Source organism: Cricetulus griseus, chromosome 7 (genome assembly GCF_003668045.3).
Source record: "Cricetulus griseus strain 17A/GY chromosome 7, alternate assembly CriGri-PICRH-1.0, whole genome shotgun sequence".
NCBI lineage: Eukaryota > Metazoa > Chordata > Mammalia > Rodentia > Cricetidae > Cricetulus > Cricetulus griseus.
Window position 1 is genome coordinate 32931608 of NC_048600.1, and position 19913 is coordinate 32951520.

The 19913-nt window shown below is 39.3% G+C and overlaps 1 protein-coding gene across 1 annotated transcript; it reads left to right on the plus strand.

Moving 5' to 3' along the window:
• Nucleotides 1-12175: 12175 nt before the first annotated feature.
• On the plus strand, nucleotides 12176-18829 carry Fam110c (family with sequence similarity 110 member C). The gene is made up of 2 exons (XM_035447944.1): nucleotides 12176-13311; nucleotides 16530-18829. The coding sequence occupies exon 1, from the start codon at nucleotides 12315-12317 to the stop codon at nucleotides 13293-13295; it is 981 nt and encodes a 326-aa protein (XP_035303835.1). The 5' UTR covers nucleotides 12176-12314; the 3' UTR covers nucleotides 13296-13311; nucleotides 16530-18829.
• Nucleotides 18830-19913: the final 1084 nt, after the last annotated feature.

Here is a 19913-nt window from a genome sequence, read left to right on the forward strand (position 1 = left end):
GCTTTCAGTCATTAACAATGAATATAGTGATTAGTTGCCAGTAGAATCCCATCCCCACCCCCAGAAACTTCACAAAAAACAAAAGGGAGCTGAGGAAGTGGTGACAGCCAACCTTTAACCCCAGCGCTTGTGGGGCAGAGGCAGGCAGATCTCTATGAGTTCAAGGTCAGCCTGGTCTACGCGGCGAGTTCTGGGACAGCTAGGGCTACATGGAGAAATCCTGTCTTGAAAAAAAAACACACACACACGAAGAAGGAGTGAGTGCATATCTACCAGTCAGAGTCCAGAAAGACACAAATGTATAACCCAGGATACCAAGAATGGTGAAATAGTAAAGTGGATCAAAGCCCATGTGCCTCACTTACTCTCCAGGAAGAAGATGGACAATGGGAATTCTGAGAAAGGTGATTGGTATGAGGGAGACTGAATGTTCTCACTGAGTGTGAAAGAGTCTGATCAACAGACTCAGGAAGGCTTAGTATTGGTTCAATGATGCTATGACTTAGATGGCATCAACAGTAACCCAGGAGTATGTTTCTGTTGCCTGCCCTTTCTTTCTTTCTTCCTTTCTTTCTTTCTTTCTTTCTTTCTTTCTTCCTCCTCATCCTTCTCCTTCTCATTCTTCTTATTCTTATTCTTATTCTTATTCTTATTCTTATTCTTATTCTTCTTTTTTAGATTGGGATGTCTAAAAAGGGCTTTGCAAAGGGAAGGGAACTGTGGGCTGCAGCCCTGAGCAGCTGCTCAGTGCATTGTTGGTTAACTACCTCTGCGCTTTCTCTGGGAACCAGGATGTCTTCAACTGTGGTTTCAAGTGGTTGTCACCAAGTATCAAACTGTCACCACAACACAGAAACCTGTAGAGTTGTCAGGACCCCATCCTGACTACCTGGTGCGGGTCTAACTAACTCTTGCCCTCAGTAGGAGTAGGGAATGACTGTAGTGTTCTGTCTTAGACACCTGTTTAGTCTCCCAGCTACAAGTCTGAGGTCAAGACCAGGGTAATGAGCAAGACACACAGCTGTGGAGTGATCTGAGGGACAAGCAGGAAATTGGCATGTAGACCACAGCCCTCTTCACAGCAATGGGGAAGGAAGTCAAGGATTTTACCAAAATGCTTCCATGGGAAGAACCCTGAATAAAGGCATAGTTTTGTGATCACATGTTTTCATCTTCTCTCTAGGGAGATGCTTATGGTGAGTCAAAAAAAGATATTGTTTCTACTGTCAAAAATGTCTGCCTAATTTGGCAGGTGCTTTCAGTCACAGGTGAATTTCACAGATATGCATGTTAGAAACTATGATCCTTTCTCAATGTTGATGGTGATATCTGGCACCTGCTGCACACAGCCAGATCTTCTTCGAGTAGGGGTACTAGAGTATTAAAAATTTAGTTCCTCAGAGAACATTCGACATCTGGCCACATGATGGCAGAATATTGCCAAGGAACCACCAAGTCATCATACAGTTTATTTGATCTACTATCAGTTCTATATACTCAAACCCTGCATTCTTGGGGCTTCCTGCACTAGACTCCAAGGATAAAGTGCAAGAATGTTATAATTTTAGCAGTAACCTGTTTTTATTAGAACCAATTGCAACAACCTGGGTCACTGAGATTCATTACCCTGGTGCGAATTCCTAAAGAATTTCTCTCGCCATGGTTTAACCCTGCTTCCTTTTTTGAAAGCCTGGTAAGGGGGCCACAAGTGACAGGATCCAGATATCTTTTAGGTTTTTCAGATCCCCTAGATTACCAGGAAAGAAAAGTGACATCATCTACTGGATATTCAGGAATTACAAAAAAAAAAAAAATTGGATACTAGGATTTAGAACATAGCAGTCACGGTGAATTTGCCATAGCCATCAGGAGCACCTCTGGCCACCCAGAAGTCACACACTATCATCAAACAATATGATGGCAGTTTCCTTCGGGTATCACATGATAGTTTTCCTAATGTTAGCTCAGGTGTTCCATGTCTGACACTGCTCAGATGGCCAAGAATGTAAGATTATATAGACCACAGGCCTAATGAAAAACCAAATTCTATTGCTCTGCCAAAGGGACATAGCTATAAATTGTCTCATAATTGCATTCCGTAATACCAATAGGCCATTATATCAGTCAGCCATCAGAGAAACTTCCTCCAACAATAGAAGAGACCTAATACAGGGACCCACAATGGGACAATGTGCAGAGAGTGAGAGACTTTGAAACACTTAGTCCTAAACATAATGTCTTCATCAAATCCATCTCCTCACGGCCCAGGAAATTATGCAGAAGAGGAGGAAGTATGATTGTGAGATCCAGAGGGAACAAATAACAACAGGTATCTTCCACACATAACAGGATTGACATACAGATGAGTTTACAGAAACCATGGCAGCATGCACAGGGCTTGCCCAGGTCCAAGGCAGATGGAGTCCCACTGAGAAGGAGGAGTGGACACAATCTCCCATTCCTAAACAAGAAGCTATCTCTAATTGACTACTGCTTGAAAAGGGAAGCTTATTTTTCTCCAATAGAGTCTCACTAGATATATAAACCACACTTAAGAGTAGGCCCCATGCACAGCTGTAGATGACCAACACAAAACAAATACAATCATAATTTTGTAAAAATATTTTTGTCTAGAATTGCTTTATTTGGACTTTTTTTTACCTTACTGGTCTTTTGCTTCTGTGTTATGGTTTCTGTGTTTTTTAAGGTGTGTGTGTTTGTGTGCGTTATAATTTTTGCTTTGTTTTTATTTTTTGTCTATTTCTTAAAGAGAGATAGAAAGAGTATTTGAAGTTGGAAGTTGGATGGATGGAGAGGTGGAGATGACCTAGAAGAATATGAGGGAGGAGAAACCGTATTTACTGTATATGAAAAAAATCTATTTTCAATTGAAAAAGAGAGAGAGAGATGTAGTTCCAAGTCAGCTATCCTGAGCAGTGAGTTTTAATAGATTTATCCTCAGGAAAGGCTTGCTCTGAGATGACATGAAAATCTTCACATCATATATTTTGGAAATAAGGAGAACATAGAATATGAATGTTAACAAAAACCAAACAACCCTGAAATTCATTATTTAGATGAAGAGCTCTTTGGTATCAGAAGGCCATACAGGAATAAACTTTTTCTCACCAACATGAAAAGTGCTGTACCATTCAGAGAGACTAATGGTCAGCTAAGTCAGCATTGTACCACTTACACCCACACATTCTTTTGAGCTAATCTCACATATTTTCGTGAATATTTCCCAAAAAAATCTCTTCACTCAAGCGATTCTAGATCATCCACATGACTTAACTTGATTCCAGTCTCTCTGTTCAGAGATAATGGCCCAAGAAACGCTCACATGAAATTTTCTCTCATTCCATTTTTGCACATTAAGCAACTGTTTAACAAAAATATCTTTTTCTCCTTATTTTTAGTGTTAAGTGATTGTCATTAACTAAAAGTCAAAAAAGCAAACTTTGCAGTGGATGGTGAATGAAGAGTAAAGGGAAAATAGATAGATCTTGCTGGTAATAGCTATCACAGACAAAAAAACACATTTAATTTTTTAAATCATTCAGATGCAACCAAGCACACTTTGATTTCTTCCTTTCTTATTTGTATCACCTTCGTCTCCTTCATTTGTCTTATCACTTTAGCTAAAAGCTCAAGTATTATATTGAACAGGAGTTGAGAGTGGACATCCTTGTCATGTTCCTGACTTTGGCTAGAAGCGCTTTGAAGCTTTCTTCATGTATCAAGATGCTGGAGCTGAGCTTGCTGTGTATTTCATTTAATGTGTTGTACTATGTTCTCTGTATTCCCAGACTCTCAGAAAGTTTAATCATGAAGGATGTTAGATTTTGTCAAAAACATTTTCTCCATCTAATGAGATAACCAGGTAGTTTCTGCCCTTGAGTTAGTTAATGTGGTGGATTATAATTTGTGTTTGTTGAATCATTCCTACATCTCTGGGATGAAGCTGACTTGGTCATGGTGTATAATCTTTCTGATACGTTCTTGAATTCTGTTTGTAGGTTATTTTATTAAGAAGCTTTACATCTTTATACATCAGAGCTATTTAGCTATAATTTTCCCTTTTTTAGGTCTTTGTTTATACTTAGTATCAAGGTAGTATAGACTTCATAAAACAAATTTTTGTTTGTTCTCTCATTTCTATTTTGTGGGACAACTTGCAGAGTACTGGTGGTACTTCTGTGAAAGTTTGATAGAATTCTGTTCTGAATAATTGTGGTCCTGAGCTTTTTTTAGCTGTGAGATTTTTATTACTGCTTCTATCTCATTAGATGATATGTGTCTATTTAAATTGTTTATTTCATCTTTGTTTTGCTTTGGTAGGCCAAATAGAAATTAATTGATTTCTTTGGACTTCCCATCAGGTGAACTCTAGATGTTTAAAGTATTCTCTGCATTTTCTCAGTGTGTGTTGTAATGTCTCTGCCTTCTTCTCTAATTTTATTAATTTGGAGCCCTTCTATCTTTCTTTTGGTTATTTTAGCTAAAAGTTTGTCAAAGAACCAACTTTTCCTCTCATTGATTCTCTCTATTGTTTTTATTTTTGTTATGTTCTGCCCTAATTTTGATGAATTCTTCCTGTCTACTTCTTTTAGATGTTATTTGTTCTTGTTTTTCCAGGACCTTCAGGTGCATCATTAAGTTATTAATTTGAGATATCTCATTTTTGATGTATGTATTTGGTGCTATAAACTTTCCTTTTAAATTTGCTTTCATTGTGTCCTGCAAACTTTTGACATGTTGCCTTTTTTGACACGTTGCATTTTTATTTCCATTCTTTTCGAGTGATTTTTTAAAAATTCTTCTTGATTTCTTTCTTGAACCACTTATCATTCCAGTGTCTTGTTTAGTTTCTATGAGTTTGCTTACTTTCTATAGTTTCTATTGATTTATATATCCCCTGTATTCTATTGTGGTTAGTTAGAATGCAAAATATTAATTTTCTGATATTTCTTGAGACTTGATTTATGTCCTACTATATGGGCAATTTTTGAGAGAAGTTCCATGGGATACTAAAAAACATGTATATCCTGTAGCATTTTGGTGGAAAATCTGTAGATATCAGATAGTTCAATTTGATTTATGAGAATATTTAAAACACAGTTTCTTTGATTAGTTTTGTTCTGTATAACCTACCATTGGTGAAAATGGGGCATTGAAATCTCCCATTATTACATGTTACAGTTAATTTGGAATTTTATATCTAATAGTATTTCTTTTCTAAAATTGAGTGTTCATATATGTGTGTGTTTATATATATTCATATCTTAGTGGGTTTTTCATTTAATGAGTATGAACTGTCCTGCTTTATCTCTTGTGGCTATTTTTGTTTCAAAGTCTGTTTTGTAATATATTAGAAGCTATACCCACTTGCTTCTTAGTTCCATTAGCTTGGAGTTCCTTTCCTCATCCTTTCACTCTGAGATGCTGTCTGTTGCTAATGATGAGGTGTGTCTCTTGCAAGAAGCAAAAAAATGGATCTTGTTTTCTAATCCAACCTGTTAGTCTGTATCTTTTTATAAAATGATACCATTGATATTTATAGTTATAACTGAAAGATAATCATTGATTCTTACCATTTTGTTGATTCGGAAGGTTTTCTCTAATCTCTTTTTATTTACCTGTCTTGACATTGTTTCCTGTGAGCTCTCAGGTGTGTTTATCCTCTTAAGATTGAAGTAATCCTGTTAGTATCTTTGTAGATCTGGCTTAGTAGTTACAAATTCTTTTAATGTTTGTATCATGGAAAGCTTTTTGGCTTCAATATTAATGAATAATTTTGTTGTGTATAATAGTCCAGGTTAATATTTGTGGTCTTTCTGGACTTGGAATACATCTTTACAGGCCAATCTAGCATTAAACATTTTTATCAAATAATCAGGTGTTATTCTGAGAGGCCTGGTTTTATAAGGGACTTGGCTTTTGGGGAAGTGGGGTTTTGAGGCAGGGTTCCTCTGTGGTTTTGGAGGCTGTCCTGGAACTAGCTCTTGTAGACCAGGCTGGTCTCAAACTCACAGAGATCCGCCTGCCTCTGCCTCCTGAATGCTGGGATAAAAGTCATGTGCCACCACTGCCCAGCAGGACTTGACTTTTCTTTCTTGTAATTTGCACTCCTTCTCTGTATTTTTAATGTTTGAACTAAATATGTCAAGGAGACTTTATTTTCTGGTCTTGTCTATTTGGTGTTTTGTAGGCCTCTTGAACCTGGATGAGTATCTGTTTATCTAGGTTTTGGAAACTTTCTTCTGTGATTTTACTGAAGATGACATTTATGCCTTTGCTATGGCATTCTCCTTATATATCCATAATTTAAAGGTTAAGTCTTTTCAAGCTGTCCCAAAATTCTTTCATGTCCCATTCATAATTTAAAAAGCATTCTAACTGGCATTTCCTCTACTTTGTCTCCAATTACTCTACTTTGTCTTCTATCCCTGACTCTGTTTTTGATATAATTAATTCTGACGATGAAGATTTCCATTGAGTTTTTAATTGGATTATTGAGTTTTTTCATTTTAGCATCATTTCAGTTGGAAAGGGTAGACCTGAGAGGAGTTGAGAGAGAGGTATAAAATAATCAAAATACATTTATGAAATTCTCAAGAACTAATCTGAAAAATTGGGGGGAAATAGGCTGTCAATAAAGCCATCCATGGGAAATGTAGCCTGTGTGGTTATGGACTGTTGAGGACTGAGTTATATCAACCCAAAAATTTAGGGTTTGTTCACTATCTTTGAGTTACACTCTCAGGAGCAGGCTAGGTCTATTGATTCATAGTGATAACCTCCTTTTAGAAATTAACATGTTTTCTCTTTTCTGTCCAACCACTACTACCTTGCTGTCTAACACAAAGAAAAATCTCAGGTCAATAGTTTGTTAATTCTCTATGTTTCTCTATGGCAGTTTTTCGGGGTACATACATAAATAATAAATATTACATGACACTTGAACCTCAAAAAGGTTTGTCTAGTTAATCAGTAAACAGATTCTGATGAGATTACTTAATGTCACTGTTTACAAGCTGGTGCAGTAGTCTAGTGAGCTCACTCCCAAGTGTGACTGGTTAGGGTGAGGATTAAGAATCTTTTCCTTTCAGTATTATTGGACTAGTGTCTAAAATGAAATCTGCTGCACTATGTTGATAGCTTGTGACAGCTTGAAAACACCTCCTAGTGGCTTGTTTATTTTTGCTAACTGTATCATCTCTGAGATAAGCTAGTTATCCCAGTCTTGAATGTGAGGAAACTGAGGATCTAAAATTTGAAGCAAGTAACAGAGACAGAGTTTGAATATTTTGGTGTTTTGAAAATTTTTTAATCATTATATTTCCCCAAAAGAGGTATATCTGTCACAAAAGGTGGGTATAAACATTGTGCTGGTTAGTTTTATCTCAACTTGATTGAAGCTTTCATCTGAGAGGAGGAAACCTCAGTTGAGAAAATGCCTCCATAAGATCTGACTGGGCATTTTCTTAATTAGTAATGGATATGAGAATTCCCAGCCCATTATTGGTAGTACCACCCCTGGGTTGTGTCCTAGGTTCTATAAGAAAGCAAGTTGAGCAAACCATGAGGAACAAGTCAGTAAGCAGAACTCTTCCATGGTGTCTGCATCAGCTCTTGCCCTGTTTGAGTTCTTGCTCTGGTTTCCTTCAATAATTGAATATGACAGAACCATACAGTAAGAACTAACTGGCCTTTTGAATGGTAGAGTAAGAGTATTACAAGGAGGATTGATTAGGCTTAGGAATATTAGCTTTAAAAAAAAATTGGAAAGAAGGGGTTGAAGTCCCTTAAGGGATTTAGGTATAAACTGTTGTGGAATATTAGTTTGGGGTGTTTTACATTTGTTTATGCTGTAAAATGTTTGTTTAATGGTGCAAAATGTGTTGCATTCTTTTACATTGCATTTGTTGAACTCTGTGAAGCTGGGTTGCTTTTCCTGTCTAGAACACTTGATTGGTCTAATAAAGGGCTGAATGGCCAATAGCTAGGCAGGAGAAAGGATAGGAGGAACGCCAGGCAGAGAAAATAGGGGAAGAGAAGGGGGAGGAGTGAGAGAGGAGAAGGGGAGGAGGGGAGGATGCCAGGGACTAGCCACCCAGCAACACAACCAGTCATGGAGTAAGAAGAAAAGAAAGAGATATAGAATAAAGAAAGGTAAAAATCCAGAGGCAAAAAGGTAGACGAGATACTTTAAGAAAGCTGGCTAGAACCAATCCAAGTTAAGGCCAGGCATTCATAAGTAAGAAAAAGTTTCTGTGTATTTATTTGGGAGCTGGGTGGTGGACTTGCAAAGAACAAGAGTAAACAAGAAAAACTACAATAAACAGGTTCTGGGACTTTGATGGGAAATATTCTTATGGGAATGGGCATGATATGAGAGTATTTGCTTGGAGCTGATGTGTTCTAGACAGAAGGGAAACCTGGATAGTTATTGAAGAAGGTATACTGGAGAATAAGGAGCACTGGGGTGGAGGCAGTGTCTGAAAAACCAATAGTTTAGGTTAGTTTAGGATAGAGATGTAACCTAGTTCCTAATTTAGAAGGAAAAGGGAATCCCAAAGTCCATGCAGAATAAGAGGCCCCAGTATCTACAACAATGGTTCTCATCCTTCCTAATGCTGTAACCCTTTAATACATTGACTCCTAACTAAAAAATTATTTTGTTGCTACTTCCTAATTTTGCTGCTGTTATGAATCATAATGTAAATATCTGATATGTAATCCCTGTGAAGGAGTCATTCAAGGGTCATGACGTACAGGTTGAGAACACTGATTTACAAGGAAAGCAATAGTCTGCCACAGAGGGAGCTGTAGGGATTCAGTCATTTGGATGATATGAGATGGGGTCTGTTACAGTTTGGGGATATATTAATCTTCTCAAGAAGGCCCAAAATGTACACGACTAAAGAGAAGTACCATTTTGTACTTTAGGGTTGGGTTTTGGAGAGTTTGGCCCTCCCTTTTGGAAGAGGGATCATGATGGGGGAGGTCCTTCTGTGTATGTTTGTCTTATTGGTTGATAAATAAAGCACCGTTGGCCAATAGGGAAGCAAGACAGGCGGGACTAGGAGAGAAGGAGGATTCTGGGAGATGCAGGAAAGGAAGAGAGTTGCTGTGTGATCTCAGGAAGAGAGGACACATAAGGCCAGCATCCTTGGTAAGATAAGTCCTTATAAAATATATAGATTAGTAGTTATGGTTGATAATTAAGACTGAGTTAGCAAATAAGAAATCCCAGTCAGCTCAGCCAAGTGAGAGAGAGCCACATGCTCGCCTCCCTACTTCTTAAACCCCTGTTACATAACTGTGACCACGCCAAAGTGGGTGTGGTCAGCAGTACCTCTAATCAGGGTTTCTCCCTACAGGATCAATTGCCAACTGTTTTACAGTCTGGACACAGTGTTGGAGAAGGGGGTCTTTAATTGGGCAGCTTTTGATCCAGTGACCAGTACGACTGGTCTGAAATGAATTGTGAGGTAATTTGATTTGACAAAAGGATGGCTTTTGTTGCCAAAAGTGATGCCAAAAGTCATCATTTGAAGTGCCAAATTTAAGACTGAGCACACAGAGTTCTTGTTAGAGACTGATCACAACACCATGTTATTCTTCATTTTTATTTTTAATTTTTTAAGATGGTGTATTAATCAGGGTTCTCTAGAGGAACAGAAATATATAAAGGGGATTTATTCTAATTACTTCTAGGCTGTGGCCCAAAGAGTGCTAGGAGATATGATGAAGAATGTTTCTAAGTCAGTGATATTTAAACTTTTTTGCTTATATCATGGGAATTTCCCACTGTAAGGGCAGTGGGAATATAACTGTAAATGGTTGCAAAATATTCCACTAATGATGTGTCATGTCTTATCTGGCCTGCTTCTTGAAACTGCTTGAATGGTCAATCCAGCTTTTTGTCTACAGCGACTATACAACTGTTCTCAACTCCTCTCTAGGATAAGCCATGAGAGCAGTTATGAGAGCATTAACCTATTCTTTCTTTGAACCAGGTCTTTTGAAGTGGATACCAGGAGGGAAATGGGTTCAAAGTTGGTCTCCTAATTGAACAATAAGAATAGTCTACTGAGACAATTCTGTCAGTATAATTCCAGCTCCAATTTTCCAGTAAATTATATTAAAATATAGAAAATTATCAGTAAGCATGATTAATTTTGTCTAATAACAATGTATTAAAAACAATGCTAGAGATGGTTACTATTTTGAATGTGTTTAAGTTTATACATGAATTCAGTAATAATATTGGAAAGGAAAATAGTTGGCTAATTCATAGCCACTATTATAAAAACAGTAACAATTGACATTGATTGAAAACTTGCTCTGTGCACAATGCAAAGATTTTTACATAAGCCATCTTACTAACAAGAAAACTAGCAGATGGACTGCTATGTACAGTGAGCTGTACTGTACACAACCAGAGGCACAGAGTTCCTCTTGAGTACAGACAAAGCCATTCCCTGCTATGTCATACTTTTCAGTCCTTCTGAATCAGAAAGGACATTGAAACTATGAGAAGAGGATTAGCAGATGAAAAAACAAAGACCCAAGAGGAGAAGTTGGCTACCTTTCCAAAAATATGAGGCAAAGCTCAGATATATCAAAGGCATATGTGCTTATAGTTCTTCACAATTGCTGCTGCTATGAGGCAGGATTAAGGATTCATGCCCCTAAAATGAGAGGGCTGCTTCCTCTGATTTGGACACCAGACTTGGTGTGTAGTATCTAGCCTGACAGGCAGAGAAAAAGCTAGATGTTGGAGAAAGTAAACCCATTCTCAGTACTCATTCTCTGTGTCTTTTGTCTCACCTCTTCTCTGTTTCTCTCTATCCACCCCCATAAGTTACTGACTACCCTTCATTTATTTCAACCAAGAAAAAAAAGTATTTCGCTTCCAACTAGGCTATATGGACAGTATGAGTTTTCAGCTGACTTGGGTCCTCATGTGGTTCCTCCCTGGGGCTCACTGAACACACTCACCATGGTCCTGCTATTCTTCAGCAAGACTCTTGTGTGCAATGGCACTCAACCAGTTTCCAGAAAGAGTTTTGCTAAATCCTGCAATTATGTGTCCAGAACATTTAACTGCAACTTGAGATAGTTTCAGCAAGACCTAAAACTGGCCTCCACACAGAAGATAACATACACTTCACTTCTCTGGCAGATAGTTTTGGTCTTCTGTCCAACTTTTTGAAAGATGGAATTTTGGAACTATTTTCTTAAGCTTTCAGCATTCTTATTTTAATCTTCCACGCCTAGTGAACCCTAGGTTTTCTCATCACCTGGATTAGCACAAACAGGAGTGATTCTTGCAGGTGTTAGAGGTTTTCTCAAAAAGCAATGGGACTTGCAGTACCAGCCAATGACTTCTGGATGTAAGCCAAGTCTCAAACCGCTCTTGGTTTCTTCCAGCCCTGACTAATTTTGACATGGAAAATGTTTCTTTTTCGTTCATATCATTGCCCTTCAAATAGTGTATAGAAACTATAGAAATAAATCAGAAATTTTCCAAACCTGGTGAGATCACTTTAAGAATTAAAAGGACGGGAGGTTGTGGAATACACCTTTAATCCTAGTACTTGGGAGACAGAGGCAGGTGGATTTTTGTGAATTTGAGGCGAGCCTGGTCTACAGTGCAAGTTCCAGGACAGCCAAGGTTATAAAGGGACATGGATGGTTTGTATATTGGGAGCGAGGGAGCTTTTCCTCCCCCTAATCTCTGGAATTGAGAACTCCCAACAAGGAAAGACCTCAAGGACCTTGGGAGCTTGAAGGAAGCCTCAGATACCTGGCACTGAGCAGGCTTGGTCCCTAGCAGCCTTTCTCTGTTCACCGTCCGGAAGAAAGGCGGGGGGAGGGGACAGAGGAGAACATTTGGGAGCCGTGGCTAGAGGTAACGAGGTGGGGTATTCCTGGAAGAAGGGGGAACGGTAGGTAGGAGACAAGCGAAGAGAGATGACACCTGACAGGAGGCTGGGGTAGGGTGGTGGGATAGGGCCCGAGAAACAGAAAGGTAAGGGGGCGGGGACACCTTGCTGCGGGCCATGAGGCGGGGACGCCAGGTGGAGGAGGCACCGTGACCTGCTTGGGAGGAGCGAGCTGGCGCTGGAGTGATTCACCTTTCCCGGCTCTACAGGCTCGCCCCAACTCCGGATCTGGGCGGAGGGGCCCTGGGGCGTGTTTCCACACCCCTTGCGGACTTCGGAACTGACTCGGACAAACTGGCGCCGGAACAGGAGTGGTCTCTCCTGGACGACAGCTTGGTGGGTTCGAATCCTGCAAAAATGAGGGCCCTACCGACCGTCGACGCACTTGCGAGAATGAGACCACCTCTCCGGGACCCCAGGACGGCGGAGGACACTCACACCGTGAGGCCAGCGAGCAAGAGCGCGGTAGAGAGACTGGCGGCCGACCGTGCCAAGTATGTTCGTAGCATGCTGGGATCCAGCCAGGGTCCTGTTTCAGAGTGTAGGGTACCTGAGGCCCCAGGGGTGCAACACCGCAACCCAATCCCTTCGGCTCTTGCCCCAGCTCCTGTAGCCCGCAGAGCTATCTCTCGAAAACCACTGAGACCTGATTCGTTGATCATCTATCGACAAAAATGCGAATTCGTCCGAGGGCCAGGAGCAGATTGTTCCAGAGGGGGGCTGGTGAAGAAGTTTTTCCAGGGGTCTGCCAAGGACAAAATGCCAGTGGCCCCTGAAACGACCGGGATGTCAGGTGAGGACAAGACGAAGGAAACAGAGACCACTTGGACCAAGTTCAGCCAGGCAGCAGCCACTAGCCCAGCCTCTGTGTTACCACCTCCAGCCCCTGTAGTGACCATGGAGTCCCCAGATTTGCCTTTGGAAGTGGCTTCCAAGGTTCCAGTCTCACCCTCCGGTACTGAGCTACAGGTGTCGCATCGCAGAGGATTGCATCGCTCTCAGTCAGATCTCAGCTCCCGCTACTCGGTAGCCAAGGCTGAGTCCGACACCTTCTTCCTTTATTGCGGCCTGGAGCCTGAAGTGGTGGAGGCTCTTGGAAGGGAGAATTTCTCTGCTGGATCCGACTGTGTTACACTCAAAGTGCGTAGTGTGAGCATGGCTACTTCTGACAGTAGCTTCTCCAGGCAAAGCGAGGATGGGTTGCAAGAAGAGGAGCTCATGGAGCAAGTGCCTAGCACCACCTCTGTAGTAGAAAGGAACGCCCGTATCATAAAGTGGCTGTTTACCTGCAAGAAGGCCAAAGAAACCCCCAGCCAGAGGTTGCAGGGACCTGCCTGACAGACACCTGATCCAGGTTAGTGCCAGGAAGCTGGAGGATGGGGTGTGTGTTGGCTAAACTGGGTGCTGGCCAATCACAGCTCATGGTTAGAATACAGGGCCTACAGTATGAAAGCACCCAGTTGCCCTCCTTGTGTTGAATTTTAGTACCTGGAAAGGTCTTTAAGTTAACGCTCTCCCTGCAGGCTTATTGTAGTGTACATGGTAGAAAGCTGAAGTGCTAAAAGATCCAGCCAGCAGTTTCACTCTCCTGTTAATTCCTGTTTTGAAAGTAGCCTCTGAGCCTTAGGCAATTATGAATCCAGACAAACTCCTGGTGGGCTTTTCTGATGTCCTCAGGGCATTCTCAAGCTCCCAGTAAATCCTGATATCTCACTTCCAGCAAGACTCTAGGGGATCCCTCCACCCCAGGCACTGAGGTCCTGAGAATTTGGTAGTCCTTTAGCAAGAAACTATCTGTTTTTTGTTTTGTTTTGTTTTGTTTTTTTTGTTTGGTTGGTTGTTTTTTGCCACTGATGATAATGCGGAGTGTAAGCACCTTCTGGTCCAGGAAGTAACCACAGACTTCTCTGTCTTTGGCCTATACTAAGGTGCTAAGGCTTCGAAGTAGGAAGGACAAGACACCTTTATAGGAGTATTTTTGAGAACAAGGCATTTAAGCATTTCAACAGCTTTTTTTTTTTCATTCTGCCTTTGAGAGCAAGTTACAGTGAAAATTTTTAAAAATTATATTTTCTGGCACTGAAATGCATACTAACCAAAGACATCTTATTAGAATGTGGAATCTCATGGGGCAGACACTTAGATGCTTCAATTCAGCCTGTGTTTATGAACGAGTTGTTGAGTGGTCTTTATACAGATATAAAAATAGTAAGGAAAAGTAGATTAATTTTTCTTGATATCAGAAGGCTCAAACTTAAGTTCTTTCTTATCATTTATTGAAGATTTGCATAGCACAAGTCCCCAAGGAATATATTCAAACAATAACAATAAGAACGACAAAAAAATTACATCAGTTTGTATTTTCACAAAATTGCCTTTGAATCTGAGATATGTGAGTGATGGCAAGGGTATACCATGATGTAGATGTGAGTGTGTGGCAGAGAGGGGGGTAGTAGAAGAGTAGGTATATACAGAGAAGGAGCCAGCAGAGGGCTGGACCCATCTCACATGCAGATACGTTACGGCTGACTTGTTAAAAAAGACAGAGAAAGGTTGTCCAGCTTCTGTGTAGTCAATAATCTGTATATTTTTGTTCTGAGAGTGAAACACAAAGTAAGAAAAATTATCTATTAGAATGAGAAGTGCCAGGCGTTGGTGGCACACGCCTTTAATCCCAGCATTCAGGAGGCAGAGGCAGATGGATGGATCTCTGTGAGTTCGAGGCCAGCCTGTTCTACAGAGCAACTGCCAGGATGGGCTCCAAAGCTACACAGATAAACCTTGTCTCGAAAAACCAAAAAAAAAAAAAAGAGGAAGAAAACATAAATTGCCATAAGATAAACTTAGGGTATAAATAATGGTGAGATAACAAGACGGCATGTAAGATAAGCTACAGTAAAAACCAGATTTTCTCAGGGCTTCTGGATGGTTTTGGCAGTCACCATATGAAATTTACCTCATAAATTTACTCCTCTTGACCCACAGAGCAGCCTGTGCTATCTATATAAGCACTACAGAGATACCTGGAACATTGGGCCGATTAAGTGACATACCTGGGCATTCTCTAGCTCATAGAGTTGGTATTTGTTGGAGATCAGAGCTCCAGTCACTTTCTCCAAGTCAAGGTGGCTAGCACCAAATTTGCAGCAAAGTACCATATGTGGTTCTAGCTTTTCTTCTACTTTGCATATGTGATGAAATAGGATTTTATGAAAATCAGCAGAATATTTGAGATGAACAAAGGTGGGATTTATAACTGAAAGACTATAAGTATCATTTACATCAGTAAATGATGTAAATACTGTAGGTTGTAGACTCCTTTGGAGTTCTAACAGCCCTTGCACAGGTGTCACTTAAGACCATCAGAAAACACAGATATTTACATTACTACTTATAACAGTAGAAAAATTACAGCTATGAAGTAGCAAGAAAAATAATTTTATGGTTGGCGGTCACCACACATGAGGAACTGTGTTAAAGGGTCAAAACATTAGGAAGGCTGATAACCACTTATATTAATGAAAGTTTGATTCACTTAGTAGACAGAGACTCATAATTTATAATAAAATATCCTACTCAGAATTAAAGTACAAGTTTATAAGTTTTCTACCCAGTGGGATAAAAATGTTTGCTAGTCAAAATTGAAAATAGTGTAACTGCATACAATTCATAGAATTTTCACACCACCCTCTAGGGACATGTGAGTAAATGGGCTGTCATGTATGGGCAATTTTAGTAGTGTTTCACAGAGTATATAAATCATGAGAACTGGCCTTCCATTTTCTGGTTTTCAACTATCGTCCTGTCCATCAATTTATCAAGTTATTACCTGATGAAATGTAGGTTTTTCTGACTTCTTAAAAATAAAATATACAAATTGCTGGTTTTAATATTAGAATAAAAGAGATAACTTGTCCTTTGGGTAGTTATAGATAAACATGGCTTGATTTTTGAAAAAAAAATCAGATATTCATAGCCACCTTCACATTTCCCCTTTGTAAAGAAAGGGCACCTGTGGAAGCCCTAAACTGTGTCACATATTGGAAGACAGGAACTATGTTCCCTTCTTGGTCTACACTGGGAGCTCTACAGTTGTCTCCAGGAACAGAATATAAGCAAACAAGTGACCAAAAGGCACTAAGGCCATCCTTCCCTGCTTCCTGGTCAGCAGATGGTCCCATTAGAGACACTAATATTTGGAAAGTATGGAATCTGTTTGTCTCAAGTATTCCATTGGACAGCCTATCTTGGTTTTGGTTTTGTTTTCCAACACTAGGCCAGTATTCCTATGTGGAATATTTTGTCAGTATTCCACCCCATGAGTTGTTGAAGAAAAAGAGAAATTTCAAAATTCCAGGAAAAGGCTTGTAGGGAGAGATATTTTTCTATCAAAGAATCCAGATAAAGCTTTCTTTAATATACTTAAAGGGTTTTTTTTCCAAAATTTAAACACAAAAAGATATTTTGAAATAATAGAACTTTTATAAAACCAAAGAAATGGGAGGCCATATTCTGTTGTACTTTTATAACAGATGAAATGTTACTTATGGTTCCTTTCTATTTTCTCTACAGGAAACAATCTTTTCCAGTAATGAAGGGACCCTTAAATTGAAAGGACTACTGAGCCATGTGTTTGGTGTACCCCAACAATACATAATTGCTGCTTTCCTAGGAATAAAGCACTCCATTGACAAGGCTTGTATATTAGCCATGGCGAAATGCTGTGGTGAAGATAAGAAGGCAGATATTAGTAGCTATGAGAGGCATTCTCGTTATAGGAGTGTATCTCAAAAGGCAGCTGAGAAATGATAGCTGTTGGAGAATATTTTCAGGACATTTTCTTTCTGACTTACTGGCAATTTCTGCAATGTGTTTTGATAATATGTAAATGGATGCTTTTAAAGAAAAGAAGCAAGTATGAAATCAAGCATGGATGCAGTAATATACTCCTCTCAACTAATTTATGACACTTAAAGTTCTGTAAGCACAAAAAGGTATTCTACTTAAGTTCTGTGGCTGAGACAATCACCCAACACATACATTGGTTTCCAAGCTTTACTCTAACTAAACTGTAGCTATGTCCATACTATACACTGGTCATCTTTTGTAATTATTCCAAGAGGACATTTAAAATCACTTGAGGGCTTCATGTTCGTTTTGTTAATGCCACTTTCTTCTTGGCCATAAGTATGTGAAAACAGGCATTGGGAGATTCATGAGAATAGAGATCCTGCTTTAAAAAAAAAAAAAAAAGAAGAAGTCCTTTTTTTGTACTTGTTCAGTTTCTTGAGATTTGGCCAGTATTCATGGAGTCCTTCTGTTAGTTCTTTAACGATGTTCCCAATAGAGTGTGCTCCATAGCATCCTCATTCTTACCTTCTACTGGAGCTAGAAACTGGTTCACACACAAGGAGCACTTCCCTGGCCTGAGATCTGGTTCTACTTAACATACCAAGGAATTAAGTTTGGCATCAATTCATTGTTTACAGAGGATGTGTTTGGAAGCAAGGGCTGCTTCTGGGGATCAAAGGTTCTAGGTTGTGAGTATGGGTAACAAGTTACTGGGCCTCTGGTTGTGAACTTGTCTGTAACATTCACAGTAAAAGGAGTTTAGATTCAGCATCTTCTGAGAGAAATTATGTGTGAACAGCAACTCAACGAAAAATTGTCAGTCAATTCCTTGAAACTTCATTGTATATTTTTCAAAATGTATTCTTTAATCTTAAGATATGAGATTTGAGGAGAGTATGGAAGAAATTTTTAAATGGTAATATTTTATGTCATTCCACTTTGAAATGTCCCTGCTTTTATTTTAAAGATGTATTATATGTAACTGTTTTATTTTAAGAGTAGTTTTTTAGTTACAAAAATATTTATTTTTCTACTTGCTAGTCCTCAGGTAGGTTTCTTTTATTTCACATAGCTTCCCTTTCATCATTTCAGTTTTGTATAATTTTCTCTGTCATCTTTTCATGGGTATTGTTTATTTGAACGTTTATATTTTGTTTGCAAGTGAAGCTCTATGAGGCTTGTTTCAAATATATCACAGATGATTATTCTTGGGGTTTTGCCTCTTAAGACAGCTTGGGAAGTGTGATCTGTGCTATCCTACATGCTGCTGTTTTGCATGTCACTGTATCACACTTGATTTTAAAAGGTGTCACAATGACAGCAATTTGTAAAAGATCTTTCAGGGTGTGCAATTCATTATTTTCAGGTGTCCCATTAGTTTTATATGTGATTGTCTTGAGAAAAAGATTTTGGGGATGGAGAGATGATTCAGCAGTTAAGAGGACATGGGATTTACACTTTTCAACCATGTATTGAGTAAGATGCTGCTGAAAAGAATAGTGTATAAACAATGTAATTAAATATGTTGGAAAGAAGAAAGATAGAAATGACAGTGGCCTTTTGTACTGCTATATGTGAATACAGTAGCAGTGTCCAGATTAAAAGATATTGATGTGCTAATGATTTTCCTCATTATTTAAGCAAATATTTATATCTACATCTCTCTAGCACTAGAAGAAAAGGTGACTTCACTGGTCTCTGCATGTTCCAATAGTTCAAAGTTTATTACAATGCTACAACTGGTGATGCCTTGACCCTGACTTATACTTTCAACAGGTGAGGCAATCCTGAAGTGGTACTGTGGTACTGTGATCTTCTCTCCTCATCAAAGGAAAGCCTTTCAATACTTGGCCGAAGGAGATGCAATGTGTTTGAAGTCTTCAGCTCTCCTAAATATGTACATATTTACTATATGGCTGGAGTAAAACTATTTTAGAGTATTTAGCTCTTTGGTTTTCTTTAGATATATCATGATCATTTGTTTTAAAATATTTCTTTTCATGTTTTAGTACTAGCATCCATCACCCAAAAATGAAGATCAAATAAAATGAATACATTATTTGTACACTTATTATTAGCTCACTCGGCGAAGGTTACTGTGTCTTTCTTAAGTTGGTTCCCTATCCGTCTGTAGTGTTCTGTAACATAACAATAAGTCTTTCCGCCAAGCCGCCTGAGTCCTGCTGCCACGTGGGCGCTTTCCGCCAGGCCGCCCAAGTTCTGCCCGCCACCATGTTAAGGTCCCAAGTAACATAGAGACTTATATTACGCACAAATGCTGCTTGGCCAATGACTAGGATTTCTCATCTGCTAGCTCAGTCTTAATTATCATAAATCTATATATTTTATGAGACTTATCTTATTGGATGCCATCGGCAAGCATCCTGTTTTCCCAGGCTCACATGGTGACTCTGCACTTTCTTCTACCTTTCCCAGAATCCTCCTTGACTCCTACTCCCACCTATTGGCCAACAGCACTTTATTTATCAACCAATAAGACAATCATATACACAGTAAGACCTCCCCCATCATCTGTCCTACACAGCTGGGTATGCTTGTGCATGAAGGTGAGGAATTCTAGTCTCTCTTGCTGCACTGACCAAGCCAGGCCAGCATTTCACTTTTAGTCTTGCTATGACTTATGCCTACACTGAACAGTATCCAGGGGATCCAATGCCTTCTTCTGGCCTCCTTTCATTCATGCACATATGTGATTTGTATAAACTCACCCAACCAAACACACATATACATAATTTTAAAAATTCTTAAATGAAAATAGAATTGTTTTTCCTTAGCAATTGGGAATCTGAACTACAATATTAGAATGGCCTGGATCCTGACTTCAGTAGACCTGGTGCTCAATTTGAACTTTCTTAGGATTTCTGTTAGAAAAAGAAATTGAAGATTTTTTTCTAATTTCAGATACCCACATTCCATTTTTGTGTTATGAAAACAACAGTGCTATTTATTAAAACTTACTTTCCTAGGCTATCACTGATGACAATGACAGCATACACTCACCTGTGTATATTGAGGAATCCAATGTTAAAGTTGGTACTGAAGTTCACCTGGCTCCCTACCTGCCCCCATTCCAGTGTGAAACAA